Genomic DNA, 27,132 nt, shown 5'->3' with positions numbered 1-27,132 from the left:
ACCAATTATTGATACTATTTTAAATTATGTCACCTGCTTCCTCTCTCCTTTCATACAAATGAATGAGTGAATGAGTGTGAAAACAACCTCCTTGGTGGATATAATAAAGCAGACTTCACAGAACTTGGATCAAGTCATACAATGATTAAATATTTTATTGTGTTACAGAGCGGGGGGAAATATAAGCCCCTTACAGTCACACATTAAAAACAAAGTCCACTTGTAGTTTTATATGAAAAGATCATTTAAAATACTTCAGTACACACTACAACTGAAGCAAATAGCATAATTTGATATATACAGTATTTACGCATGTTTGAGTCATCTGTTGTACAAAGAAACAGAACAATATGATTTAGTTTTTAAATACTGTAGCAGCCAATACTTAAGGGCAAAGGCATATTTATAAAGGAACACTGGAGGTCATGTTTTGAAGGAGGCAAACTGATAAATGCAACAACAAACACATGAAAAAAGTTATACCAGAAGGTGACATTCAAAATATACATGAAAGAACAACACACTTATTCAGTACCTTCATTGTCTTTGATGTAATATGATATTTGCTTCATTTTGGTAAACACACCATAGTAAACATCCTTTGGAGCGCATGTATGCCACAGTCTCTCAGGTTTTGCTATTTGAAAGAGGGCAGATTTGGCACTTTAATGCTAATGTCTCCAATATTGATGTTCTTGGGCATTTCAGGAAGATTCATGTTCTTCACTGCTGATACAGCACGAGCAGGGGCTCCAGCAATACCAGCCTACACACACAAAGTTAAATTCCGTTAGTAATGCTAATGAACCACACAAACACGTAGTACACATATCCACACACACAGCCATACAACTCAGCACAGCACATTGTACAGATACGGTCAACCACCACACAGAATGCAAAAGCACCAATCTTGACAGACGTGCACAAGTCTGCGTAGGCGTTCCCATAGGCCCAAACTGTATGCACATGCACTGCTTGTTCAGACAGAAAAAAACACAACCTGCACCAATTATGACCATCTCTGGGGGAGAGGCAGAGCTTCAGAGGGCCTGGATGGACAGTTAAAGAGCAGAAGAGAAATCAAGAATCATCGCAAGCCATAGAGGAGAGCAGCATCGCATGGAGAACTCTGATGTGTAGAAGGGCCAGAGGAAAGAATGAAACAGGGAGACGGTTTTAGGATGAGAGGCATGAAAAGATGAGGAAACTAATCTGATTTGGCTAGTTTATCATTATTTATTTATTTCCTTTACTACTAATGAAAAGGACAAGAAAATGTGACCTCAACTTGCTGTCTGGCTCAGCTATATCAACATGGCTACATTGTGAACTTTTACAAATACACTTCAAAACGTCATACACAACAAGAGTGTAGTTAGTAGATGAGTAGATGTTTCTGTATAGTCAATTCAGTTACATAAATTATTATGTATGTGATGGCCTCACATAAGATACTAACAGCACAGAGACTTTCTGAGCATCAGGCTGGCCAGCTTTGAACAGGAGCCAAGTTGGGATGAATCCCTGGGCTGTGGCTGGATACTGTTGGGGCACATTTTGAAAGGACCATGGCTGATGAATAAGGCAACACTTTGAGGTGCAACAACACCATCTGTAGTATTGGAAGAAAAATACAGAGCCTTTGCAACACACTGGTAGTATCTAATATAAACACACGTTAGGTTCAGAAATGTATTCATTTCAATATCACTATAGTGAGAGGCAAAAAGGAAATGTATTAAAATGGCCAAGTGTACCATTTACCTTGAACAGCATTCAGTGTTCAGTTTCATTTATATTCGGGGCTAATAGTTGAATGAATTCCTACATGACCCAGATCCAAAATATACTACACATTCACTCTTCAATCATTCACTCATTCATAGCAAAAGAAAGCAGAACATGTGAATGTCAAAATTAAGTTTTTCTTGCATTTTTGCCTCGCTTAACCCATCATCCAATGTGATGAGATCTTTATATCATAGAGACATGCAGGAAAAGTCATTCCGATTAAACTTCCTGTTTAAGTGGACAGATTGTTAGGAAGGACCTTGGGCCAATCTTCATGTGAAGCAACCTCAAGTCTCTAGTAATTATGTAATGTGTTGTGCGAATTGTTCTCTTTGGCCTCTTTCACATCCACAACAATGTTAGATTGAAAACAATCTATAGTAGATAAGAAATTGCCCTGTTCACTTAGCCATCAAACAGCAAAATGCCATGCGCCTTCATTACTGACAGCTTATTACAGAGTAGTGAGAGCAATGCTCAGTGAAACGAGACAGTCAGCACTGCAAGCAAAGATTTCTTGAATAGTTACTACTGAAGTAAAATAATGACATCATCATGCACAATGGCAACCATGGCACATTTCTATTTATGATATCATGCCAGTTAACTTTTAACAGTTGGAAAATACTGGGTGTGAAAATGAACTAGGTTAAACTCATGTATTTGGCGACTGAGCAGAGAAGCTGAGATAACTTCTGAGACAATCTACTGAGATAATCTATTTCTTTTTTAAGTTAAATTGAGGAAACTAATGTCTGATGGATAAATAGCTAGAATTTCATTCAAATTAATACTCTGCCAATTAAATAATTTAAGGTCATTTAAGTTTCCTTGCCCAACTATTCTGATATCAATGTAATGAATGAATGGAGAACTCCCCCCTCCTCTCCTTCCTCCTTTTCCAAAGAAAGGAATTGGCAGATGAATGTTGGTAAAGTTACTGGGTTACTAGAAGATTAACTGTCACATCAGCAACACAGCATCAAAAGAACATCTTTCAATGTAAGTGGGAATTGGGCCTTTGCCTCATGCCATGTCTCAGTTGGGTTGAGGTTAGGCAGCATGCGGGCGTGCAAAAAAATTCACCAAATATTTGATGTAAAATCTGTTTGAGCCATTAAGCTGTTGATTTACCCGTGCATGTCTGGATTCCAACAATTCCTCCTGTGAACTTGAGGGTTCCCTTAATTGTCAAACATTCTACACCGAACAACCACATTTTGCCCAAGTTAGAGACAGTGAAATCCAAGAGAAAGATATTGTTTTGCTCTACTTGAGCGACTATGGCTCACAACCAATACTTTGTATACAACCCCTGGCAAAAATGATGGAATCACCACTCTTGAAGGATGTTCTCGGTCTAACCGTTGATGTGCCGTGAGAAAGGTTGGAAATAGGCACCCACCAGCCCAGCACTAAACTCCAAGAGTGGTAAACAAAATCGGATATTTCAGGCAGTAAAATCCCCGGTAAGGACCAAACTAGATTTTGTTCAAATCTACACACCTATGGCTACTGAAAAATGTAAGGTTAATTTATCAAATGTTATTTTGAAGTTTTAAGCATTGTTGTTTTAGAATTTTCAAACAAAAGAGTTGGTAATTGTCGGTTTTACGATAAACACTCTATTCTTGTGCATTAAAACTGCTTTTTTGTACATTACAAAGGCTGCCCTAGTCGTTGGACAAGGGCCTGAAGTCCTAAAAATCCTAAAATATTTTGCTATTTGGCCTAACTTTGAAATCATGAAAACAATGTAGTCAACTCTCTAAAGAACTATCTAGTGTAGAAATAAAGAGCGTTGTATTTAGGGCTTGCATGATTTCAATACCAGATCTGCTCTCATGAAGTAGCCACACTGTTTTAATGAAACAACTTAAATTCACACTCTCTTGACAGACTTTGGTGAGGTGCATGCCACTTTCAACTTTTAACTTCAAACAGACACTTGTGACCAAAATGTGACCAAACTACAGATTTCTTTTGGATGCAGGTTGTCAAGTCCACCTATTATCACTAAATAAAAGCACTCATCACTGGTATTGGAGATTACTTAGAACTCGTTGAATCCAAAGCTGAAGTGGACCAAAACTGTATCTGTACAATGTGTCTCTACTGGTAAAATGACATTTTGAAAAGAAAAACACTGAACAGAGACATTGGTATAGCTCTTTTTTTTGAGGGACCTAAACATGAACAGGAACATGAGGACACACTATGATAACTGATATTCCTGACATACAACACACATACTTGCATGTACAACTACTTACAAACACGCTACACACAACACAGGGGCTACTAAGAGCTGACTATGAAAGTATGAATGTCAAACATCTGTCTATCCTTCTATATCACAGAATACCTCAGCATCTCACCTATTATATCCATCAATAAAATAAACTCAAGCGTTAAACTGCACCAAATTAGCCATTCTGTCACAAAGATGGCCCTGGACATCACCTTTTCACCAGTCTGATTTCTACTCAGCATGTGCTGCCCTTCCATTAGTAATATGAAAAGAGTGTTCAACAGATTTTACCTGTTGGGTCAGTCAGAAGTGTATAATCTAAAATATTAGAACCAGTTAGTGCATACATTAGTACACAGCCTGGCACCTGGCACAGACCTTTTTAGTTTAAACAGTACAGACCATTTTAAGTTTGATGCTCACAATTGACAATATGAACATCTGGATTAACATGGGTGACTTATCCATGTTTAGCCTTCAGGTGTAGGAACCTCAGACCATGAAATCCATTTCAGAGTGATACTGGATCTGGACAGCCATTTTAAAAACAAAATTCTTCAAAATGTCAAAGTAATTATTAAAGCACAATTATAAGCAGTACTAATATTTTGCAGATGCTGGTGAAAATTATAAATGCAATGTAATTGCTCCTAATGGTCAAAACATGCCTTGGGGCACATTAGCAGCTCAGTTCAGAACCTGCTAAAATGGAGCCCACAGTCTGATTACATTAGCCTACCATTAGAGCTCATAGTAGCCCATCACAAATTGAAACAGACTATTTAGTTTTGCTATTAGACATGATGTGGTGTGGGTAACATTACTGGTTGGAGTGAGGAGCAGTACCTGTGTCTACCTGTCTTGTCTGGGAGACTGAAAGATAAAGGTCTGAAAGAGAATGGAAAGAACTGGAGCAGGTTAGAAAAGATGGAAGAATGTTAGACTAGATTAAGAGAGACACAGAAAAGTAGCAGTCATCAGAGTAACAATGAAGTTGCCAACCATATGCCAAACACAGAGAAGGGAGTGGGAATTTCTACTTTAGATATGACAGATTTTGTGGTTTTAATCCTTATATAGTAATTAGATTTGTTTGTATGTATGTCATTCAGATTTAATTAATACTTTCCTGTATTATGTCTCTACCACTCTTCCTGTGACTGGCATAAGGTGATTCAAAGAGTAGGGGGGTTGAAGTGTGGACAGTTTAAAGCAGGGTGCCCAGTTGAGTTGGTGTGGCTGTAGGTTGTCATCCCCATAGAACAAGAGCACGTCTTACTCCTGTAATTGATTTAGAGTTGTTGACCATCATATCGTTAGTTAATTTCAGAAGGTGTCATCCTTGCATTGGACAAAAACCTGCAGCCACAGAGTAACCTCGGTTCAGAGGGAAGATCTGGGATGATCTGACGCAAAGCAGTAAAAGACTCTGCCGTCATTTATAGCAGACTACTGCGAGGAGAAGACACCATACCCCTAATAATGCAGGGCCAGATGATCCAAGATGGATTCAGGCCCATCACAAGCACAGTCAGGCATCCCACTCTCGCATCATCTGTATCATATTTATACAGTCTATAACTCTATGGATTTTTTTCAGTCTATGGATTTTTAAAACTATTGTATTTTATTTAAGTTCTATTTAACAATTTGAAAGCATCTCTGCGTGCTTTGAACAGACCCTGAATAGACACTGGTGGAAAACAAAGTAACAGTTTGACTAGACTAAGCGAGAGAAAAGCATACCAAAGAACTTACAGTAAAATAATATTTTAATCCTGCATCAAAATGACAACTAACCACTTAACAATCTTACTGTCCATGTGAAGATTAATTTCTAAGCCAACTCCAGAAAATTGTTAATAAGAGTACATTTGTTAAATTGGCCCTAAGGATTTTATCAATGTACAGTTGTACAAGTAGTACAACCAGTTCTTCCCTCCTTTAAAGTTGGCTAAAAAAACCCTAAAAGGTACACATATGATGACTACATGCAAGCACACAAAGTGTGAGGGATTTCTCAAATCTCTTTTTAAATGTATCGGTCTATTCTCCTGGTTAGCTTTCAAAATTATTATGTTTAGGGTCAACAACATCTTAGATTTTTTATAATACATAGACATCAAATGTTGCCATTTTCTGATAATGACTAATTGTGAATGAATGAAACCTTTATAATATACATGTAATATCAAGTAAGAGTGCATCCTGGGACAAAGCCACTCTCTCTGAGACATGTAAAAAGGCCCGAGGTGAGTGTATCCACAGTACTATGATGTAAAGTGAGGATATTTCCTGATCTGCTTTATATCAAAGACTCCAAGATGCTTCTGTATTTCCTCGTTCTGCGTGTCTGATTCCAAGGATTCAAAAAGTCAAATTCAAGAGTCACTCCTCAGCGGAGGACCACAGTAAACACAACTGCAAAAGATGTGTTACCTGTTCCTGTTAAAGATGGGGTTTCCTTCTTAACATTATGGCTATAAGCCTGAAGTGAAAACAGGTAGACCAACACCATGTAATCAAATATCGAAATGAAACACTCAATAACTCAACTCACTCAAAAATGCCAATGACAATGATTCATGCATTACCTGTGATTAGTACATTTTCTGATGTAACTACTTATGACTATACTAATGCCTTTCTTGAAACCACCATGGTTTATTTAAGCAATAAACTCCGAGAGGCCATAGGTTACTACATATGACAAGATTTCATAAAATAAAGGCACAGCAACGAGAAATGTAACGATTTATTCATAGATAATCATTCTTCTGCCAAGGAATATATTTCCGAGTCGAGACGCAGCTATTCCCAACTTTTCTATCAAGTTGTGGTAGCACAGTAATATAGAACGAAATGCAGTCAAGGTGTATGATTATACTGCATTTTACAACGCCATCGAACGCGATTCAGCCAGTCACAATCAAGGACCGGAACTATCAGTTTTAGAAAATAATACTAGATACCTAACCTGTGCTGAATACAGCATTAGATGAAAGTATTAATGTTAAATGCTGAATTACCAACTACTTAAAGGATACGTGTTAATATATCAGCTAAATGCATTCAGTACTGTTTTCATTTTTATTTTTCCTGACTTGCTTTGACTATTGTATGTCTATGAACAGCTGCACCCTTCAAAAATAATGATGCCAAAAAAACATGATAAACAAGATAAAACATTCAAATTCAATGTCAATATCAGTAAATGGTAGGCAGGTAGCTTGACATATTACCAAGGCTGAAAATGTTGCATGCATTATAATGTCATATTAATGACATTTTAACTGGAGTACTGAGTGAGGCTGTGATATACAACAGAACATGTAAGAAATTGGGAGGCAGGAGACCCTGCCAGAGAGTTTATAATCAGGAGAATTAAAATACTCTTTTAGGATGATGATGATGATGATGCTAGAAAAAGTGTGTATACATCTCCTGTTGGTGTTGGTACAGGCACAGATTTTAAAAAGGTAATGTTAAGGAAGAGGAGCGTGCAACGGTAACAGCAGTAACAACTACTAGCAGACATCTCAAGCAAAGCACTATGAAACATACACTACAGAAACAAGCAGAGGACAGAGAGGGAGAACAGATAGCCTTGCAACATTCCCAAGGTCAACAACATTCTATTGAAAAGAAAAGAGAACAAAACTGCAGTTACCTCTGACTTCTCCATCTTGTTCTGGGAATCCACCTGTGTGATGATCTCATTCATGTTGGTCTCTAGCACCATTCCTCCCATCACCATCTCCCCCAGAATGTAGTGTACCTGTTAACCAAGACTTTAACAAGAGTCTACTCATGACACCAAAGGGAAGGGTTTCCCTAGTAATGACTGTGGAAATACACTTTATACTTAGTGTGAAATAGATAAGAACACAGAGAAAGACCATTTTCAATTCAATCTCAGGCTGCTTTGCACCAAATGATAGCAGCATGCTTTCTGAAGACATTCTACATTCTAAGTAGGGCTGGGCGATATATCGATATAAAAGATATATCGATATATTTTAAAATGCTATATGGAACTAGACCATATCGCATATATCGATATAGTTCAAATTTGTGCTGTGATCCTTGCTCCACGCAAGCCGCTGACCGGAGCTCTCTGCACTGCTTCCCTCTCTGCACTGCTGTGAAACTGCACGCTACTTTTCTCATATAAATATATTTCAGAAAAAGATTGGCCTATTTAATTTTATAGGCTATTTTATTTAAGATACTTTTTTTTTATTTAAATGTGCACCTTACAGAGCTTTGATTTCAAAAAAGGCACTCCAGTTTTATGTTTACATTTTATTGTTATTTGAGTAGTGAGTTTTCAATAAAACTACTCATATTTGACTGAACATTTCATTTTACAGCTCTAACTTTGCGGAAAAAATATGGGGATATATATCGTATATCGATATTCAACCTAAATATATCGGGATATGACTTTTGGTCCATATCGCCCAGCCCTAATTCTAAGGAAATTATTTTTACTTTACTCATTGGTTGAATAATCCAATGTCAGTGTCCAATCTGAAGCATTATAACCCAAACCTCAAACCTCAAGACCTGGAGGAACTGATTTCTGTACACATTACCTTATCAACATGGAAAATCAAGTCAAGCTCACAGACATTCTCAAAGCATTTGTCCAGGGTTTCCACAAAAACCTGTGGAAGAGATATGCCAATGAGATTGCAAAAAACCTGCAACGTCCACCAATCATACAAAGGCAGAGGGGTTTGTACAATAAAACATAAGCTTACTGAAAACAGTGGACGTCAAAGGACATTTCAATCAATCAATTTAAAATCTTATGAATTATTATCAAAACCAACATTCACATCAGAGGTCCAAAACAGCAAACATTTCAAATCTTAAAAATTACTATCAAAACCAACATTCACATCAGAGGTCATGTCACAGGATGCATCATAAACCCTTCTCACACTAATGGCCTGGGTCAGACCAGGGTTATTTAACAGGTGTGTAATAAAAGTGCTATATCTTGTGATATATATACACACACTGTACACGCACACACACACACACACACAATGAAAAAAATGAGGAAAAATCCAACCTTAAAGGGAAGCGAATTTATTTTGAGAAAAAGGAAAATCTCAAAGAAATAAAGTATTATTTCTATATATTAAAATATTTTTAACAAAAGCACATCACTCACAATTATTGGCACCCCTGCTTGTAATCCCTTCTTAAGCCAATAAAACAGCTTGTAATATTATCCTATGACACCCCATAAAGTTGGAGAATACAAGGCATGGGATTTAAGACAATTCGTCTTTACAAAATCTCCCCAGATGGTCCAGATTTGCACTTGTGCATTTTCCTCTGACTCACCCCACTGTTTTTCTATGGAGTTTAGATCAGGGGCCTGAGAGATGGCAATGCCAAAGCTTGATTTTGTGTTCAGTAAATCATATTTGTTTTGATCTGGACGTTTGTTTTGGTTCATTTACTTGATGAATGATCCAAACATGACCAACTTTTCCTTTTCCTTTGTATTTCCTTTGAAAATCTTCAGATTTTTCTTGGTGTTCATGATACCATGCACCTTAAAGGAGAATTCCGGTGTGATATTCCGGCATGGATTCCAGTTGCTGCTACTGGAAGAAACTGGAATCCATGCATTTCCACTGAATTATTTTTGGAATCTGATCCCTTATCATACCTGTTCATTCTTACTCGTTGCTCGACTTATCATGACTAAATTCAAGATGGCTGCAAACGCTAAACTTCGTGAAGATACTGTCTGTATAAATCGTTTAAATCGTATAAATCCTTTAATTAAGTTCCCAAGGACTTTGGGAATAAAAACAGCCCCACAATAGCACAGCCCCTCCACCATAATTACCATTTTCAGTATAGTAATTCTTCTATGTACGCCAAACAAACCTTGGGCCCTATTTTCATGATGAAAAACCTTGCAGAAAGCGGATTATTACCCCAGCGCGAAGTTTATTCTTATCTTACACATCTCTTTTATTGAGCAACAGGCTATGTTTTCGATGGTAACCCATTGTCAGTCAATAGTGAAAGTAATTAATTGTGTTTACATGTAACTGTTTTGTCGTTGACTGACACCACAGTGAAGTTAGTTTCACTTTGCCAATGAGTTCAAATAATAGACATGTGCAAATGTGTGTAGGCTATCCTCTGCTAGGTTTTAGTAAAGCATGATTAAGTGGAATAACTGTTCCATACAGTCTTGTGTGCAAGCAGAATCCTTCGACTGCTTGCTGTCAAAGGGAAGGACAGATGTCATTCTCATTGGCTTAAATGATGTTACGCCCAAAACACACTCATGACTGATTGAAAAAGAAACATAGGAACGCCTTGTTGCGCCATCCGCCCCGGCGTTTGATAACAAAACCTTCCCAATGTGGACTGGACATCCCACTAAATTTAAATAAGCTTTTCGCCAGTTTTAGACTACGAAAATAGGGCCCCTAAAGTGTTTCTAGCCAAAGAGCGCAATTTTCATTTCATCTAACAATAGACCACACTTCCAGACAATGTCACTGTATCATTCAGTAACTCCTGCCGTTTACGTAATTAGGTAATTAAATGACTGGACAGGCTTTCACCTGGCATGCCCTTTAAATAATCTATTAGCAGTGAGGTCACTTCTGAAGAGTTTTTGGGGGTCTTGGTGACCCCAAGATGATAGCCTTTTCTGTAACTCTCCAACAGTGGTTCTTATGGAATCTTTCCATCCTCCATACTGTGCGTGGGGGCAAGATAACATGGGTCTTTGTCCAAGCATGTTTGTCACATTTCCAGTTGATTAGAACCTTTTAATCATTGTTTTAACTGTAAATATAGACATTTTCTAGCCTGGCTAACACCACACCTTATCTCATTGAGATGTGGTCTGGGAACCACATATTCATTTTCTCGTATTTAAGGCGTGGTTTACGAATGCCCAGAGCCGTTTATTAGACGCTATGAATGTCTATCAAATGTGTCTATAGGTAGCTCATAGCCAATCGTATCAATTATGCCAGATGACGTATGTAGAATGACAGAAATTTGACGAGGAAGAAGACGATGGGTCAGAGATTTAGCTAAGCCCCCATTGCCTTAGACACTAACAGGGCTAGCTAATATATGAGGCTTTTGCCAAAGCCTGTTGGTAGCAGGACAAAGACATCCTTCTTGATAATCAAATAGTTTAACGCCAAAAGTTATTTGCTCAAGTTGAATGGGCAATTTGCAATTGAATGTCCAACCAGTATCTATAGCCACTTGGCCAGTGCGAATGCAAATGGAAAAAACAGTTTTGGGGAAGAGTAGTTAGTAGAACTGTTTAAAAGTGGACTGTTCCTATAACTAAGTTCCTGTAACTACTTGGTTGGAAAGAGACTTTAGTGAAAAAGAAAGTCATGAACTACTTCTGAAAGTTCACAGACACTCTGATTAAATTAAATAAGTTGAAATTAGATGGGGAAATGCTTCTGTTAGATTTTGTATGCAAGAAGTGTTTTTGTTAAAAATCTTTATGAGATTTTCCTTTTTCTCAGAATAAATTTGCTTCCCTTTATGGGTGGATTTTTCCTCATTGTTTTCATTGTGAGAGTACAATAAATCATCAAAAGATTATATGGTAACACTCCATAATAAGGTGCCATAATAAATAGCAAACTAGTAATTACCTAACCCTTTGTTAATATTTGTTAATTGTTACTAAAATATCTATTTGGCACAAGTTAATAGTTTTTTCATAATTAATTCAATATTAGTTGTTTGCATAAAATCTGTATGTTAATATTTTAACAAATCTATTAACTAATATTGTATTAATATGTGTTAATAGTTAACTAAATGTCTTTTTGGCACTAAACAGTTATTTCTTACATCATATAAATGTTAACTGTTTATTTACAAACTATATACTAATATAAAAGTTAATGACATATTATTATTTATCTAGCTTTTCTGATTAGCTTTGTGGAGAATTTATGGAATTTATGGTTTATGGCTTTATGGTCTTGTGGGGTGTATAAGGCACCCTACTGCCAGTGGTTGGTTGTGTGAGAGTTTGCGCACCTCTTCTTCCACTTCATCCTTATTGGATACCTTTGTGGTTGGCTGTCCTGTAATTGGTGACCTTCTGTCTAAGTAGTGTACTCTTTGCCTTTGGAAGTACTATTTGGTTGCTGCTTGAATTTAGTGAAATTCAGGGGAGGGGTGTAACAGAGTTAGAAATATAGTTTAGTGTTTGTATGTGATTTTCGCCGTAATTAAGCAGCTTTTTTGAGATTGGTGTTTTGAAGCCCCCTTTGGAGAAACGGTATACTGCAGCTCTGCTGCGTTTGGTCCTTGTATTGTTGCCATAGCTGATCAGAAGCGGTATGCTTTGCATTGGGTACAGTAGGTTGACTGTGTAAAGCACTCTCCACTTTGTTTTAATTTTGTAACTGTAAAATGTTGTTTACGTTGAAAACTTTGATATACCACCTGTATTATATTACTTTACATGTATTATTAGGATTTGGTAGCAATTCTAGCAACTTAGAGAACGTTTATTAATGTTTTCATTATGACCACGAGTTCATACACGAGTCTAACGCGACTAGCTGTAAACTCCGCTAGCAACTTTCCATGCATTCAGTGTAGTTTAGCTTAGTGCTCATGGAAAGTGCAATTCAGTCTAGCATCTGTGAGTGTTTAGTGAGTCTCAGAATATTAATAAACTCGTTCTGTGCACCTGAACATTCCATGTCGCATGTCTCCCTTGCTAGTAGGGCTGACAGTGATGGTATAGGAATCATGCATGTAATATAGCCCATTCAACTACTTCTTTTTATTTTGCTTGTGCAAATGCTGTTTTATGTATGCCAGTGCCTGAAGGCATGTTTTGTTTGAACTTTTCCTAAAGGAATAAATGTGATAAGCCAGTTTTGGTCTCAGTCCCTTCACTGTCTGACTAATAGTTATATATTACTAATATATTAATAAAGCTTAACCAACTTTATTATAAGGGTCCCCCATACTGATAGTTATATATTACTAATATATTAATTAAGCTCAACCAACTTTATTATAAGGGGCCCCACGCTTATAGCTATATACTACTAATATATTAATTAAGCTTAACCAACTATTGCAAGCGTTTCTGGCACCGACAAGAGTGGCGGCATGTCAAGGTAGCTCCGTGTTTTTTTCTTGAATTTCCCTTTCGGGATCAATAAAGTATCTATCTATTGTAAGGGTCCTATGGGGAGTGGTTCATATTGGGATAGGCAGAAGCACAGTTTAATATCAATTAGTTAAATAATAATAAGTCATTAACTTTTCTATTAACATATAGTTTGTAAATAAACATTTAACATTTAAATGATGTAAGAAATAACTATTAATTAGTGCCAAAAATACATTTAGTTAACTATTAACACATATTAATACAATATTAGCTAATAGATTTGCTAAAACATTAACATACAGATTTTATGCAAACAACAAATATTTAATTGATGATGAAAAAACTATTAACTTGTGCCAAATAGATATGTTAGTAACAATTAACAAAGGGTTAGGTAATTACTAGTTTGCTATTTATTATAGCACCTTATTATGGAGTGTTACCTATTATATTATATTATACCTGTTTTTAGTCAACTTTACCAAAGGTGCCAATAATTCTGGAGGGTACTGTATACACATACACTGTGCAAAAGTCTTACATGTTTTGCTTCAGTAATGCCATATGGACCATATTTAGCAATAAGCCCCAAGAGGCCGTAGGTTACACTGATTCTAGCAGAGCAGAGCAGCAGAGTGCCTAAAACCCCCCTTTGCTGTTGTAGAATCAGTGTAACCTACGGACTCGAGTGGCTTATTGCTTTTCTAAAACTGTTGCTATAAATACCTGGCAAAGTTTCATAAAGTAAAGGCAAAGCAACGAGAAATGTAACGATTTATTCATAGATAATCTTTCTTCCGCCAAAGAATATATTTCCTCTATCTGAATGGTTTCCAAGCAACGTCGTCGAGACGCAGCTACTTTAACTTTTGTATTAAGTTATGGTAGCGCAGTAATATAGAACGGAATGCGGTCAAGGTGTATGTTTGTACTGGATTTTACAATAGCATCGAACGTGATTCAGCCAATCACAATCAAGGACCGGAACAATCAGTTTTAGAATGTTTATTTCTCACTTTCACTCTTAATTAGAACATGACCAGAGAACACAGGAAATATGTACAGAGTATTTAAATACACATAAAATGTATTTTTTGTTCTGATACCAGTGCAATTTCAGTCTCAAGCTGCCATTGGATTTGTTGTTTTAGCTGTGACCCCCAAAAACACACACACCATACCCACACTCCACCCACCCACCCACCCAAACACCCCCCCACACTTTTGGGTACACACCCCCTCCCCCACACACACCCTATTACACCCCCGCCCCACACACACACACACACACACACACACACACATACACACACCACGGTCATTATAACACTCCAAAAACAACCAATCGAATGGATGCAGAAGACTAGAACCGAACCAGAAAAGCATTTTTTTTTATATTCCCTCTATCTTCTGGTTGAATTCTAATAAAGGTAATGAGAAATCAACATATACTTTGTATACTACAACTATAAAGTGAGTGCAAGGCCAGAGTAATGACAAGGAACCGTTCCTGCCTCAAAACCTGGATTGCTGCTAAAACAGTGTGGTCTACAATCATTGAGGAGACATGGAGAGGATTGGTAGGTATTATAAGAACCATTATTAAAGTTGTGATGGCAAATAAAGATGTTTTGATTGATTATATAAAAAGGGTATGAATCATTTTGGAGAAATTCAACAATAAATCAATATTTTCCAGGGGTATGAATAATTTTGTTCCTAACTGTAAAATTCTACCAGAATATAGAATGTTTGATGGTCACATTATTTCCAGCATTTCTAGATCAGCTAGTTTCCTGGCTTTATTCAATAGAATATAATTTCACTTACCTGTATTAAATCGAGTATCCCAAGTTCACTTTCCGATGAATCCACGCAGAAGACAAAGTATAAAGTGGCATAGTGCCTATAGATGAGCTTGTTGTCAGAGCCCCCTATTAAGCTGCCAAACACATGAAGAGATTAAACAGATTAATAAAATGCCTGAGTAGAATATAATTTATTTATGTGTTGCAGGTTAATCATGACGACACCGTATAGACTGTTGTGCATGGAATCTTGCACAGCATCTGTCTATTTGAATGACTTAGGGCAGTGTTTCTCAACCGGGGTGCCGTCCAGCATCCTCAAGGGTGCCGCAGAAACGTGGCTGACCCTAGGCTAATAAAATTAAATTGAAATAAATGAATGCATCATTTTGGAATCTTTCTTCTAGCTTTATCACGCAGTTAAGTAAATAGAGGCCACGTCAGAGAAAATAGTTTTTCTAGATTATTTTTTCTAACGCCGAAGCTGCAATCATGGTTTGGAACGTAGCCTGTATGACATCTACAAATATTTACAGCGCCCGATAGTGGATTAGTTATCATAGCATTGTGTCACTGTTAATTAGCCAGCAACATGGAGGGGTTTTTGAAAAGAAAAGCTCCAAAGTCTGATACGTAAGGCCTTAACATCATCCACTTCATCATAGGTCTCTACCTCCTTCACTGTATGAAGAGACTTAGAGTAGCAAGACTAAGAAATGACAGTATGATGACAATTATTTCACGTTTGGATTTATCTTCCAGGGTTGGGTAGTATTACGTTACAAGTAGCCCAACGCACACGAGTAAAAAATATTTTTTTTTTTGAGGAACGGCAACTTTCCATATTCCTTTTTCAAAACTGTACTTCTACTTTCACTCAAGTACATTTTTGAGCAAGTAATCTACACTTTACTCTGCTATATTTTCAATTGTCTTTCGTTACAAGTACAAGTTTATTATCGGAGGAGATAATACCTCTTTTTTTAAAGGTAAAATTGACAAAATCAGACTCAACATATCTGCTCAATTACAAATTCAACAACCTGAACTTCCAGCAACAAACAGAGGGAAACTAAACTTGATGTCAGAGTTCAGCTTGATAGACTACTGAAACACTTGAAAAACGGTACAGAATCTCAGCCCTTCCACATGTGTCTTAGACACTCTGCCTACCAATTTCTTCAAAACTGTTTTTCACCTCATAGCGGCGGATGTCCTTCAAATTGTAAATGTATCATTGCTGTCTGGCACTTTTCCTAAGTCACTGAAAACAGCTGTTGTAAAGCCACTTCTCAAGAAGAATAACCTGGATGCCTCCATGCTAAACAATTACAGGCCCATATCCAATGTACCTTTTATTGGCAAAATTATTGAAAAAGTAGTCTTTAATCAATTAACCACCTTCCTAACATCAAATGGGTATTTTGATTACTTTCAGTCTGGTTTTCGGGCAAATCACAGCACTCATTAAAGTTTCCAATGACATAATGCCTCAACACAGATTCAGGTAAAACATCAGTCCTAGTGCTACTGGACCTTAGTGCAGCATTTGACACTGTTGATCACAATATTTTACTACACAGACTAGAACACTGGGTTGGATTTACAGGCATAGTTATCAGCTGGCTAAAATCATATCTACAAGAAAGGAGCTTCTTTATTGCCATCGGAAACTGTACCTCAACACCAACGTCCTTGACCTGTGGTGTTCCCCAGGGGTCGATCTTGGGGCCACTATTATTCAACCTCTATATGCTCCCACTTGGACAAATCATTCAAAATAATTTGATTTCATATCATAGCTATGCAGATGACACACAAATTTACTTAGCTCTATCACCAAACAACTATGGTCCTCTTGATGTCAGTGTATAGAACAAATCAACACCTGGATGTCTCAAAAATTTTCTTCAGCTGAACAAAGAAAAATTGAAGTAATTATATTTGGTAAAAATGAGGAAAGACTTAGGGTTGCCACTCTCCTTGACACAAAAGGGTTGAAGGCAAAGGATACTGTTAAAAATCTTGGTGTATTAATTGACAGTGATCTAAATTTCAACAGCCACATGAAAGCGATAACTAAATCAGCTTTTTACCACCTCAAAAATATTGTCAAACTCAGAGGGCTGATGTCAAAACATGACTTAGAAAAACTCATTCATGCATTTATCTCCAGCAGGGTTGATTACTGCAATGGACTGTTCACAGGCCTTCCTAAAAGACTATTAAACAGCTTCAGGTGATACAAAATGCAGCAGCTAGGACTCTAACAAAACTAAAAGAACTGACCACATTACTCCAATTCTTAAGTCCTTGCACTGGCTTCCAGTAAGTCACAGAATTGACTTTAAAGCACTATTGCTTGTTTATAAATCAGTAAATGGAGCAGGACCTAAATACTTGTCAGACATGCTTCAGCAGTACACACCTTCTCGTCCTCTCAGGTCCCAGGTGAAAAACCTGCTAGTAAAACCTACAGTTAGAACTAAACATGGTGAAGCAGCTTTTAGCTGCTATGCGGCTCAGCTGTGGAACCAACTTTCGGATGACATTAAAAGGCCCCAACTGTAGCCAGTTTTAAATCTAGACTTAAGACCAAACTGTTCTCAGGCGCTTTCTGCTAACTGTGCCGAAGTTACAAATTCTGAATCTGCCTCGATAATTATTCTACTTTGTCTTTTATTACTTTTTTACTACTTTTGCCTTTGTTTACTAATTATTCTTTATTTTTAAATGATTTTACCTTGTGTTTTATGTTTTCTTTTTTATTATGATCTTTACCTTTTAACTACTCTTTGAATATATTGCCCTTCTATGCTTTTATTTGTTATTATCGTTTGGTTTTGTTTATGTAAAGCACATTGAATGACCTCTGTGTATGAAATGTGCTATATAAATAAACTTGACTTGACTTGACTTGACTTGACTTGAGAAAGCATCTCTAAGGAGAAAAGCGCACCCTTCCCTCGGTGCACAACGGCGTGGGAGAAAAGAATCAGGGCTTCAGAAATCATTGTTACGTTGCCCCGTGAGTATAAAAGTAATGACTGGCCTGACCATGTTATAGCAGCCTACTACACTACTACTACTCTGAGCTGGACCAGGAGCTACGTGTGTGTCAGTCATCCATTCCTGCGAGAATAAAGCGGTTGTGTGCATCGTCCCAGGCCCAAGTGTGTGTGTGTGTGTGTGTGTGTGGATGAGTTGTAGTATGCTACATGTGTTATGCATTTGTTAGTCTTCAGAGACAGTGTGTGTATTCTAATGATAATCTACATAAAAAAATAATAATAATAATTTTGGGGTGCTTTGAGATTTTTCATTCATGTAAAGGGTGCCGCGATTGAAAAAAGGTTAAGAAACACTGATTTAGGGGCATTGAGTGGTATGCTGCCAGATTAGCTGATAAGAGTTTTACCAACCTTTGAATTCATTGCCAGTGCTGATCAAAATTGCTTTGAAATTCGGTTTATTTGAATGTGTTAACTTAAAGTGACTGATGTCACAGTCTCTGCTTTTCATACTTTCATGCTTCATGCTTATCTGATTTTCAACATTCTGGTTGTGAGTTTGGCGGCGATATATCCTGGTGGAAAAACTTTCCTTCACCCAGGCGTATTAAATTACTCCAGCGATACAGGAAGTCAAGGAGGGGACTCTGAAAAGGACGGGACCTCTCTGGTGAAGTAAATTTGAATAAACCAATCGCATGCATGCAACCTTAGAGTGATATTAGCCCATTTAAGATAACAGCGTGTTTTTTGAGAGAGCACAATTTCACACCAATCTGTAAGCATAGTCAGGTTATACCCTGTTCTATTTGTCTTTTCAAGTTGTTTTCCGAGCTGTTTTCGGTTTAAACTAGCAAAGGAAACACCCAGGGAACGCCCTCTGAAGTCCAAACACGACTCGTCAACTCGGTCTAGCCCAGAGTACTACGAGTTTGAATTTCCAAGATGGCTGCGCCCATTAACAGTAAATGCGAGCCTTATATGCTCTGTTTATTAGCAATTCTGTTGGATTTGTGTCACATTACATCAGTCGTAGATACCAACAGTGTCCAACCCCTATATGTCGCTATGATGTTATGACGTTTGTTTGGGTCTTTACAAGGCTCATCACTGAATATTTCAAAAGTGTAGCCTATCCAACCTGCCATCTGATGGGAGACACTCACAGAGGCAAACTTATACAAAAGAGAGAATGTTGGTAAACACTCACATTCCCCCCTCCAGGAAATTGCAGACATTCTCATCTCGTTTTGATACTAAGTGAAACGTCTCTCTGATGATCTGCTGTTCTGTATCTTCACTCTGAGGAAGGAAATGAAGAGATGACAAATTCAACCACTCTCCAGTATTAGTCAATGTGCCGTCAGGCAGCAGTTATTTACAACACAAGTACTCTCTGTTGATGATGAGTTGTTAACTCATTGAATGCCAAGCTGTTTTCGGAAGCTTTGTCCTAGAGTGCCAGCAATCTAGACCATTGTTGATGATTTTTGTACAGCCACAGCATATTCTATGTTATAGCTATGAACACATACAATGGCTCATTTAAAAGGTGAGACTTTAAGCTCTCAGTGGGTGCAAACCGTGTATTTCTACACGCCTCTGTTTCTGAGAAATCCCAAGCTAAACAGTGGCTAGTTTTCATCAAAATCGCTGTTTTTTTCTACAAATGGAGACGTCTTTCATGAAATGTTGCCTGTAAACTTTCCTAGGTGGCGAGACTGCCACCTAGTGATAGACCCACAAAAATGGCCTGGTTTTGAGATGACGTGCATGAGTCATTGATTCGACCCAAAGTGGCAACCGAGTTATGATAAAATGTCCAGATAAAATGTCCAGATTGTGAGTTTTCGATCGTCATATATTTCATTTCCATTCATCACAGAGTTCCCAAAATCACATATAAGGTGTGTTAGAGTGTCTAGTTTCGTAATTAAAAAAAAAAGCTAAAAAGTAGCAGGCAGCTCACTGCGCCGGGATTAGTGTGTGCTTCACCTCACTGTGTGTTCACTGTGTGCTGAGTGTGTTTCACTAATTCACGATTGGGTTAAATGCAGAGACCAAATTTCCCTCACGGGATCAAAAAAGTATACTATACTTATACTATACTAAATTATTGTGTGCATGTGTGCGTTTGCTTTTGTGTATACACTGCAAAAACTGCTTATCTAATAAAATCTAACCAAGTGTTATTAATCTTATATTATGATCAAAAAATATAGTTAATATTGTTTTCAGTATAAAGAGACTTACCTAGCTCTTTCTCGTAAAATAATTTGACTTAATTTAAGAAGAGTTTGACTCCTTTTAAGACGTCTCATCCGGAAAACAAACAAATTTGTCTGCCAGTGCGTTAAGCACATTTATACTAAAAATAAGCACATTTGTCTGCCAGTGCGTTAAGTAAATTTGTCTTGATAAGACTCCTTAAAATAAGTCAAAATCTTCCTAAATTAAGTCAAAATGATCTTTCGAGAGTGCTAGGTAAGTCTCTTCATACAAAAAGCAATCGCTGATACAACCTTTAATATAAGATTAATAACACTTGGTTAGATTTTATTTTTTTCAGTGTATGTGTGCTTCTCTGTGTGTGTATATGTGTGTGTGTTTTCGCTTCTGAGTGTGTGTGGGGGGGTAATGGTGTGTGTGTGTGTGTGCGTGTGGGTGAGTTTGTGCAAGCGTGCGTGTACGTGTTCATGTGTCTTATGTGTGTGTGTCCGTGGCGTGCTTGTGTGTGGGCCTGTGTGTGTGTGTGTGTGTGTGTGTGTGTGTGTGTGTGTGTGGGTGGGTGGGTGTGAGTCTGTCCGTGCGTGCCTGTGTGTGTGCATGTGAGTGCGTCTGTACATATGACTGCATGTCTACTGTGTGTGTGTGTGTGTGTGTGTGTGTGTGTGTGTGTGTGTGGTCTTTATGTGCGTTCGTAAATTCAATCTGACACTCTGAAAACAGAATACCGCACAGTTAAAAAGTTTTGGAGCGCTCGGAGTGGCCATTTACGAACGCACCCATAACACAGGAATTCCCGCGTTGGCAGCAGTAATCCTAATGTTAAAGCTTTATGTCAAAAGAACTGTATGTAAGATTGTGGCCAAAACTGGTACTGCAATCACTTTTAAAATACTGTAGAGCGGTGTATTCCCTCCCCCTCCCTACGGTGGCCAACAGGTGCAAACGACTTGTAACTTAAAACAACAGATGCAAATCAACAAAACATGTGCAAACAGATAAAACACAACCAACTTAAGAAAACATCTTCATCTTCATTTGACAACACATGCATATCATTTAGAAAACGCGCTGCAAATTCAGACAACATTTACATTTCAACGCGCTACAAAATTCACAACACAACGGAAGTGTTTTCCGGGGGACACTTAAAAGTGATGAACACCGAACAAGTGGCGAACGGGTGTGACAACGACAGCTCCTGTTAAAAGAAATCTGGCATTGAAATGTAAGTATTTGGGTTTCTCTTAACATTTTAATGACACTTAAAAGTGATGAACACCTCTCCTTTACTGTCTGTACCTATGTAGTTCGCCACCTATTCAGAGGTGTTCATAACTTTTAAGTGCCCCCTGGAAACACTTCCGTTGTGTTGTGATTTTCATAGCAAGTTTCTGAATTGCGTGTTGTGAATTGACAGCTCGTTTTTGAAATGTAAATGTTTTCTGAATTTGCAGCGCGTTTTCTAAATGATGTGCACGTGTTGTCAAATTAATATGAAGATGTTTTCTTAAGTTGTTTGGGTTTTGTCTATTTGCACGTGTTTTGTTGATCTGTATCTGTTGTCATAAATTGCACATTGTTTGCACCTGTCGGCCACCGTACCCTCCCCCCTGACTGGCAGAGCTGGCAACCCGGATTCCGAAACACTACTGACTTTGTGATTAGTAGATAGGTGGAGGGTGGCGCATCAGGGCAAAACACAACATGACAACATCAACATCAGTTGAGGGGTGCAACTTCACTTTTTAAATGACAATATCCTGGCTGGACTACTGTTGTCAGTGATATAAGTATTTGAAATGAACATTATTCCTTAATGTCTTGACATATCAGGGCCATTTTATGATTAATGAAATGAAATACATTTCTTACATACGCTTCCTTTAACCATGTCTCTATCTCTGAAACGCAAAATTGATGATGAAAACGGCAGCTCCAATCGGAAAGGACTGACAAGTAGGCCTATTTTTAAACATTGCTGTCAACATCAAGTAATAAATCGAAGTGTTTACTGTGCAATGAATGCATTTCGGTAATGAGGGAATATAATGTTAAGTGGCACTACAAGTCAAAGGAGTAAAGTAGCCTAGCCCTCGGTCACTTTTGTACGGAACAAGAGCTATGTATAAGTATAAGTATAAGTATAAATACTTTTTTGATCCCGTGAGGGAAATTTGGTCTCAATCGGTGAATTAGTGAAACACAGTGAACAGAAGCACACACTAATCCCGGCGCAGTGAGCTGCCTGCTTCAACGGCGGCGCTCGGGGAGCAGTGAGGGGTTAGGTGCCTTGCTCAAGGGCACTTCAGCCGCGGCCTACTGGTCAGGGCTCGAACCGGCAACCCTCCGGTTACAAGTCCAGAGTGCTAACCAGTACTAACCCCTATGTAGCCTGGACATTGACTTGTCACCCGACGCAAGATACCTTTTACCAAGGCTCTTTTATAAAGAATGTGTATGATAGCTATATCACCTGACTGAGGCATTACAATGCTGCTTATTGTTTGCCAGTACGTTTCACTGTGATTTGTTTTACAAATATGAAATATGACAGAAGTTGGATGTTAATGATTGTTAGCCTGTCACTTGATTGAGGCATTAAAATGCTGCTTATTGTATGTCAGGATGGTGTGTCACTGGTTTCTTTTAAAAAAATATGAGCTATGACAGAAGTTGGGTATGAATGTTATATATTCCATCCCATAACACAGTTTTACTGGTTTATTTCACAAATAATCTGAACCTACTATAAGCACCTTATGTCTGTTTGGAATTGTTTTGAGAGCCTATTGATGCATCTCAGAATAAAAGAATGTCCACCACATCCAGTGTTTGTGAATATCTTTAACTGAACTTATTAAATGTAGCTGGATACTTAGAACGCATGTCTCTTATTCATGGGTTTCATCAGGTCCCTTTCCACAGGTGTATTAATCAAGCACCATACAGTCTGCATTGATAATTAAGGTGCTTGATTTTATACACCTGTGGAAAGGGACCTGATGAAACCCATGAATAGCCACAATAGTCATTTTAGCAAAGCCATATTTTGGGTGGCCCGCGAAGACCCAGAGGTTGTCCTGTCTGGCCCACTTGGTAATGAAGTTGAATAGCCCTGGCCTAGAGTCTAGAGTCTTTTGTAGCATTAAAGTTGTTATCATGCAACTAAAACAAAGTACTTGTAACTGTAACCATCAGAATTCAAAAACTGGAACAGTAGTTTGTGCTCACACTTTTCCCAATTCCCACAACCAATGCAGCACCATCCCTTTCAATCCAACTGCTCAAATTGGTTGTTTATTTTTATTCTGATTGAGGCCGATTCTAATCGGATTAACTGTGCATGCCCATGCAAACCCACCTACTGCAACCTACAACCTCCTTGGGCTTATTACACACCAACACAAACAACAAAAAAAATATATTATTGACAGACACTCGCCGGTGTTTCCAATTATTCTCTTGCCCCTTTTCGAACTGCCGAAGACCGCCAAATTTTGCAATGACAATGACAACTTTAGTTTCAGTCACAAATAATTGGAGAATTCACTCTAAATACACACATGCTGTGCCCAAGCGGACATTATTTCAGAGACAGAATGTCGTCTTTCCTGCCGATAGTAAGCACGAGTATATCACAAGGCGAGTCACGCTGGTCAGCCTAGCCAGCCATATTACATCTTATCGACCGGTGTAAATATTGCAAACGCCCTCGCGACCTTTTGTTAGAGCCACCAGCTCAGTGTCACAATGCTATTATCGCTCTGTAAATACTTAATGACCTTCTCCAGGTATCACAGCCTATTAAATGTCTGGTGAGGAAATACAACAGGTTTCACAACCAGCTAATGAGAAGTTGAAAACTCATTCGTCTATGAAGTGGGTTGGGCGACATAATAATCAAAGTAATTGATAATTTCCGATAACAGCATTACACCCATAGATATATATACTGACAGTATATATATCTATGCATTAAACCAAAGGAATAACAAACGTTTTAAGCAGCAGCAGCAGAACAGTTTCTTCAAGGGCGACATTAATGTATCCAAACGTTTCCAACTGATCTGCGCATGTGACCTCAGCATCCTGGAAATGCTATGGTAAAATATCATAGGAAAAGATAAATCGAATAAATCGAGCTCGTCCATTTTCACAGCGGAGTTGCCTGCATGAGGAACTGACTTACTGATAGCGTGACATCATTTAAAGTCCTGAAATCACTAGTTGCTACTAACGTTACTGGTCTTAACGTACATCTCGCCTTTGCAGTGTAAGTAGAATGGGCAAGCAAAAACTTAACATGTCGTTAGCTAACGTTACCTACCTAGCTCACTCGCTAACATTAAGTATTTCCAAACTAACAGCGGTCTGAAGCTGTCCCGATACAGGCAAGGAGCGTCTCAGGCTTAAGAAAATGCAAGCTCAAGGCAAGATAGCTAACGTAACGTTAACATTAACGATTGCTGTTAACGTAATGCTGCTAACAAGAAATCTCACGTTAACGTTGCCGCTAACGTTAACTGTAAAGAGACTAACGTTGACGGTAGGTCTAGTTCTGCTGAAGTAACGTTAGGTTGAATTTGTCACTACCAATTGAACTTGACAGTTTAATTAAAGGTCATGTCTGTACATGCTAACGTTTCCCTAGCTAACTCTGACTTCGAAGACAAGTCTTCCCTTTAAATTGAAGTGGTTAACATTAACGTTAGCTATAACATACAGGCAGGCAGACTGACCAACAAGATCACCACAACGCAGCTAGCTGTTACAAATGGTAAACGTTAACGTTACGTTAGTTTCCGATGTCCATACTTACATAGTGCTCATAGAATTTCGACAGTCTCGGTTTTCCATGATTGTTGAAAATTAATATTGCTTTTATCATTTTCAAAATAATACAGCTCAATCAACGTAGATACAAACTACTGTAATTTAGACACCTTTACACCTCCTGATTCCAGTCTACCTGACTGGAAAGCTGTGTCAAATTACAACTCAATTGCATGTCAATGCATGCGTCAAGACACTAGAGAAGACAGATGTCTAGTGAGTGACTCCAGAAAATAGTAGTCAAATGACACGTCTTCAACTACGGATGCCGAAACGGGTCAAACGACACATTAAGCAGAGCCTACTTGTGCTGTGTCACCACATTTGTTGCGTCTACTTCTCCAAATTTCCTTACCATTAATATCTTCGGGTCTGTTTCACCTCGTTTCTATTATTTCTATTCTCGACTATTGGTACTGAAATTAGGTTCAGCTTTACCTGACAAAGATGCTCATGCTATCAATTTAGATTGAAGCTATGCCACATGATGAGTTTAACCTGTAGATGGCAGCATAAAATAACAGCTCAGGCCCTAATCGTCTTTTATTGATAATGGAAAGATGAAGTAGAACTATCAGGGCATGGAAAGAGAAAAAAACCTGCGACTGAACTGCGGGAACAGCAGTTGGGTAAACTTGTTGTGTTCCTCTTCAGGTTTGATATCAACAAATAATAATAGCCGATCTGATCTGTCAAATCCTTTGTCTCTAACCTAGGCAATGAAATCAAATTAATTCATTGTTCGTTTTTAATGACACATGAGTAACAGACTCTGCGATCCAAGAAAGGTTCTCTCTCAAGACAACACTTGGTGTTTGGTTTTTCAATATTTATTTTAACTAATGAAATAGCAAACACCATGACTTGCATCCTAATATTCTTATGGCCTACAGACATGGACACAAATGACTCTCCTTCTTACAGTTAAAGGCACATATAGTATATATTTTATATATATATATTGCATATTAAAACATATTAAAGAATGTACTGATTCAGGTTCTGATGTAAGCTTGCTATAGCCTATGGACCCTTTCAAGAGAGTTCCATTATCAGCATCATAGTTGGCCCCACAAGACTTCCTTTTTAACATTCCATATGTTATCTTGGGCGGTGGTAGTGTAGTGGTTAAGGAGCTGGGCTAGCGTGCAGTAGCCTGAAAGTTGTCGGTTCAATTCCCGGCTTCCACCGTTGTGCCCTTGAGCAAGGCACTTAACCCCAAGTTGCTCTGGGGACAATGTGATCCCTTGTAATATAGCTGACATATGTAAGTCACTTTGGTCAAAAAGTGTCTGCTAAATGTAATGTAATGTAATGTAATGTATCTTAATGTAGAGGAAGTAGATTGGGGCCCAAATAGAACGTTCAAGCATTGTTTTTGTTTTTATTGTTGAAAGGGTCCATAGGGCCTATATGGCTGAGATGACAATAGAACCCTAGGCCTAATAAGGCAAAATAAAATGGAAAATATAGTAAGAAATACAGTAAATATAATAGCCATAAATGCCCATGACAACTTTACACCAGTTTTAAAAAACAAGTTTACTATTTCACTCTTAATTCACAAATTCACTTTTTTGCTTCAGTCTGGTATCCACAAACCACATGGCCAGTTCTGAAGGTGATGATACATGGGGCAACTTTTTGAGCAATGTTGCTGGGCAACCACATAACCAATCCCATTTATTCTGATTAAATGATCATGAAGATTGACAACTTCCGACAGCTGTGCTTCTACTCTGGCTCGTCATATTTCTGTGCCTGAGTCCTGGTGTTCTTCATCTATAGATGGCCTTCTCATTCACACTGCACTGCAGTCTTTAAAAGCACCTTGGATAACCTTATTTGTCTTCCATACTATCTGCTGAGATGGTCTGCGTCTGCACCCACAAAAGAGTCATTTGGTGTCTCATAGGGCTGCAGAATTATCGCAACCGCAACATGAACCACTGCAATTATCACAGAGGCTACAAATAATTGCGCACAGTTAATTAAATTTATTATTTTTACATTCATGTCATCCTGTGCCACTTCTGATTG

The 27,132-nt window shown here is 38.1% G+C and overlaps 1 protein-coding gene across 9 annotated transcripts; it reads right to left on the bottom strand.

Annotated features, from left to right (window-relative positions):
- Positions 1 to 129: 129 nt before the first annotated feature.
- Positions 130 to 25,302, bottom strand: ap3s1 (adaptor related protein complex 3 subunit sigma 1). Of its 9 annotated transcripts, none has more exons than XR_007193532.1 (8): positions 25,079 to 25,302; positions 19,241 to 19,332; positions 15,042 to 15,153; positions 8,644 to 8,715; positions 7,716 to 7,823; positions 1,463 to 1,615; positions 1,004 to 1,052; positions 608 to 766 (listed from the first exon to the last, which is right to left on the bottom strand). XR_007193532.1 is itself a non-coding variant. In XM_048243249.1 (8 exons), exons 1-7 carry the CDS (start codon positions 25,145 to 25,147, stop codon positions 1,044 to 1,046), a joined length of 558 nt encoding a protein of 185 aa, XP_048099206.1. In that variant the 5' UTR covers positions 25,148 to 25,302; the 3' UTR covers positions 608 to 766; positions 1,004 to 1,043. The 9 variants fall into 9 exon arrangements, 7 of the variants coding, with proteins under 7 accessions (XP_048099204.1, XP_048099206.1, XP_048099205.1 ...); XR_007193531.1 differs by having other exon boundaries at positions 1,004 to 1,132; positions 1,463 to 1,545; XM_048243249.1 differs by having other exon boundaries at positions 1,450 to 1,545.
- Between the last annotated feature and the right edge of the window lie 1,830 nt (positions 25,303 to 27,132).

The sequence above is a fragment of the Alosa alosa genome, chromosome 5 (genome assembly GCF_017589495.1).
Source record: "Alosa alosa isolate M-15738 ecotype Scorff River chromosome 5, AALO_Geno_1.1, whole genome shotgun sequence".
NCBI classification, from domain to species: Eukaryota; Metazoa; Chordata; class Actinopteri; order Clupeiformes; family Clupeidae; genus Alosa; species Alosa alosa.
The sequence above is the reverse complement of the archived record's forward strand: the minus strand, read 5'-3'. Positions and strand labels throughout refer to the sequence as shown.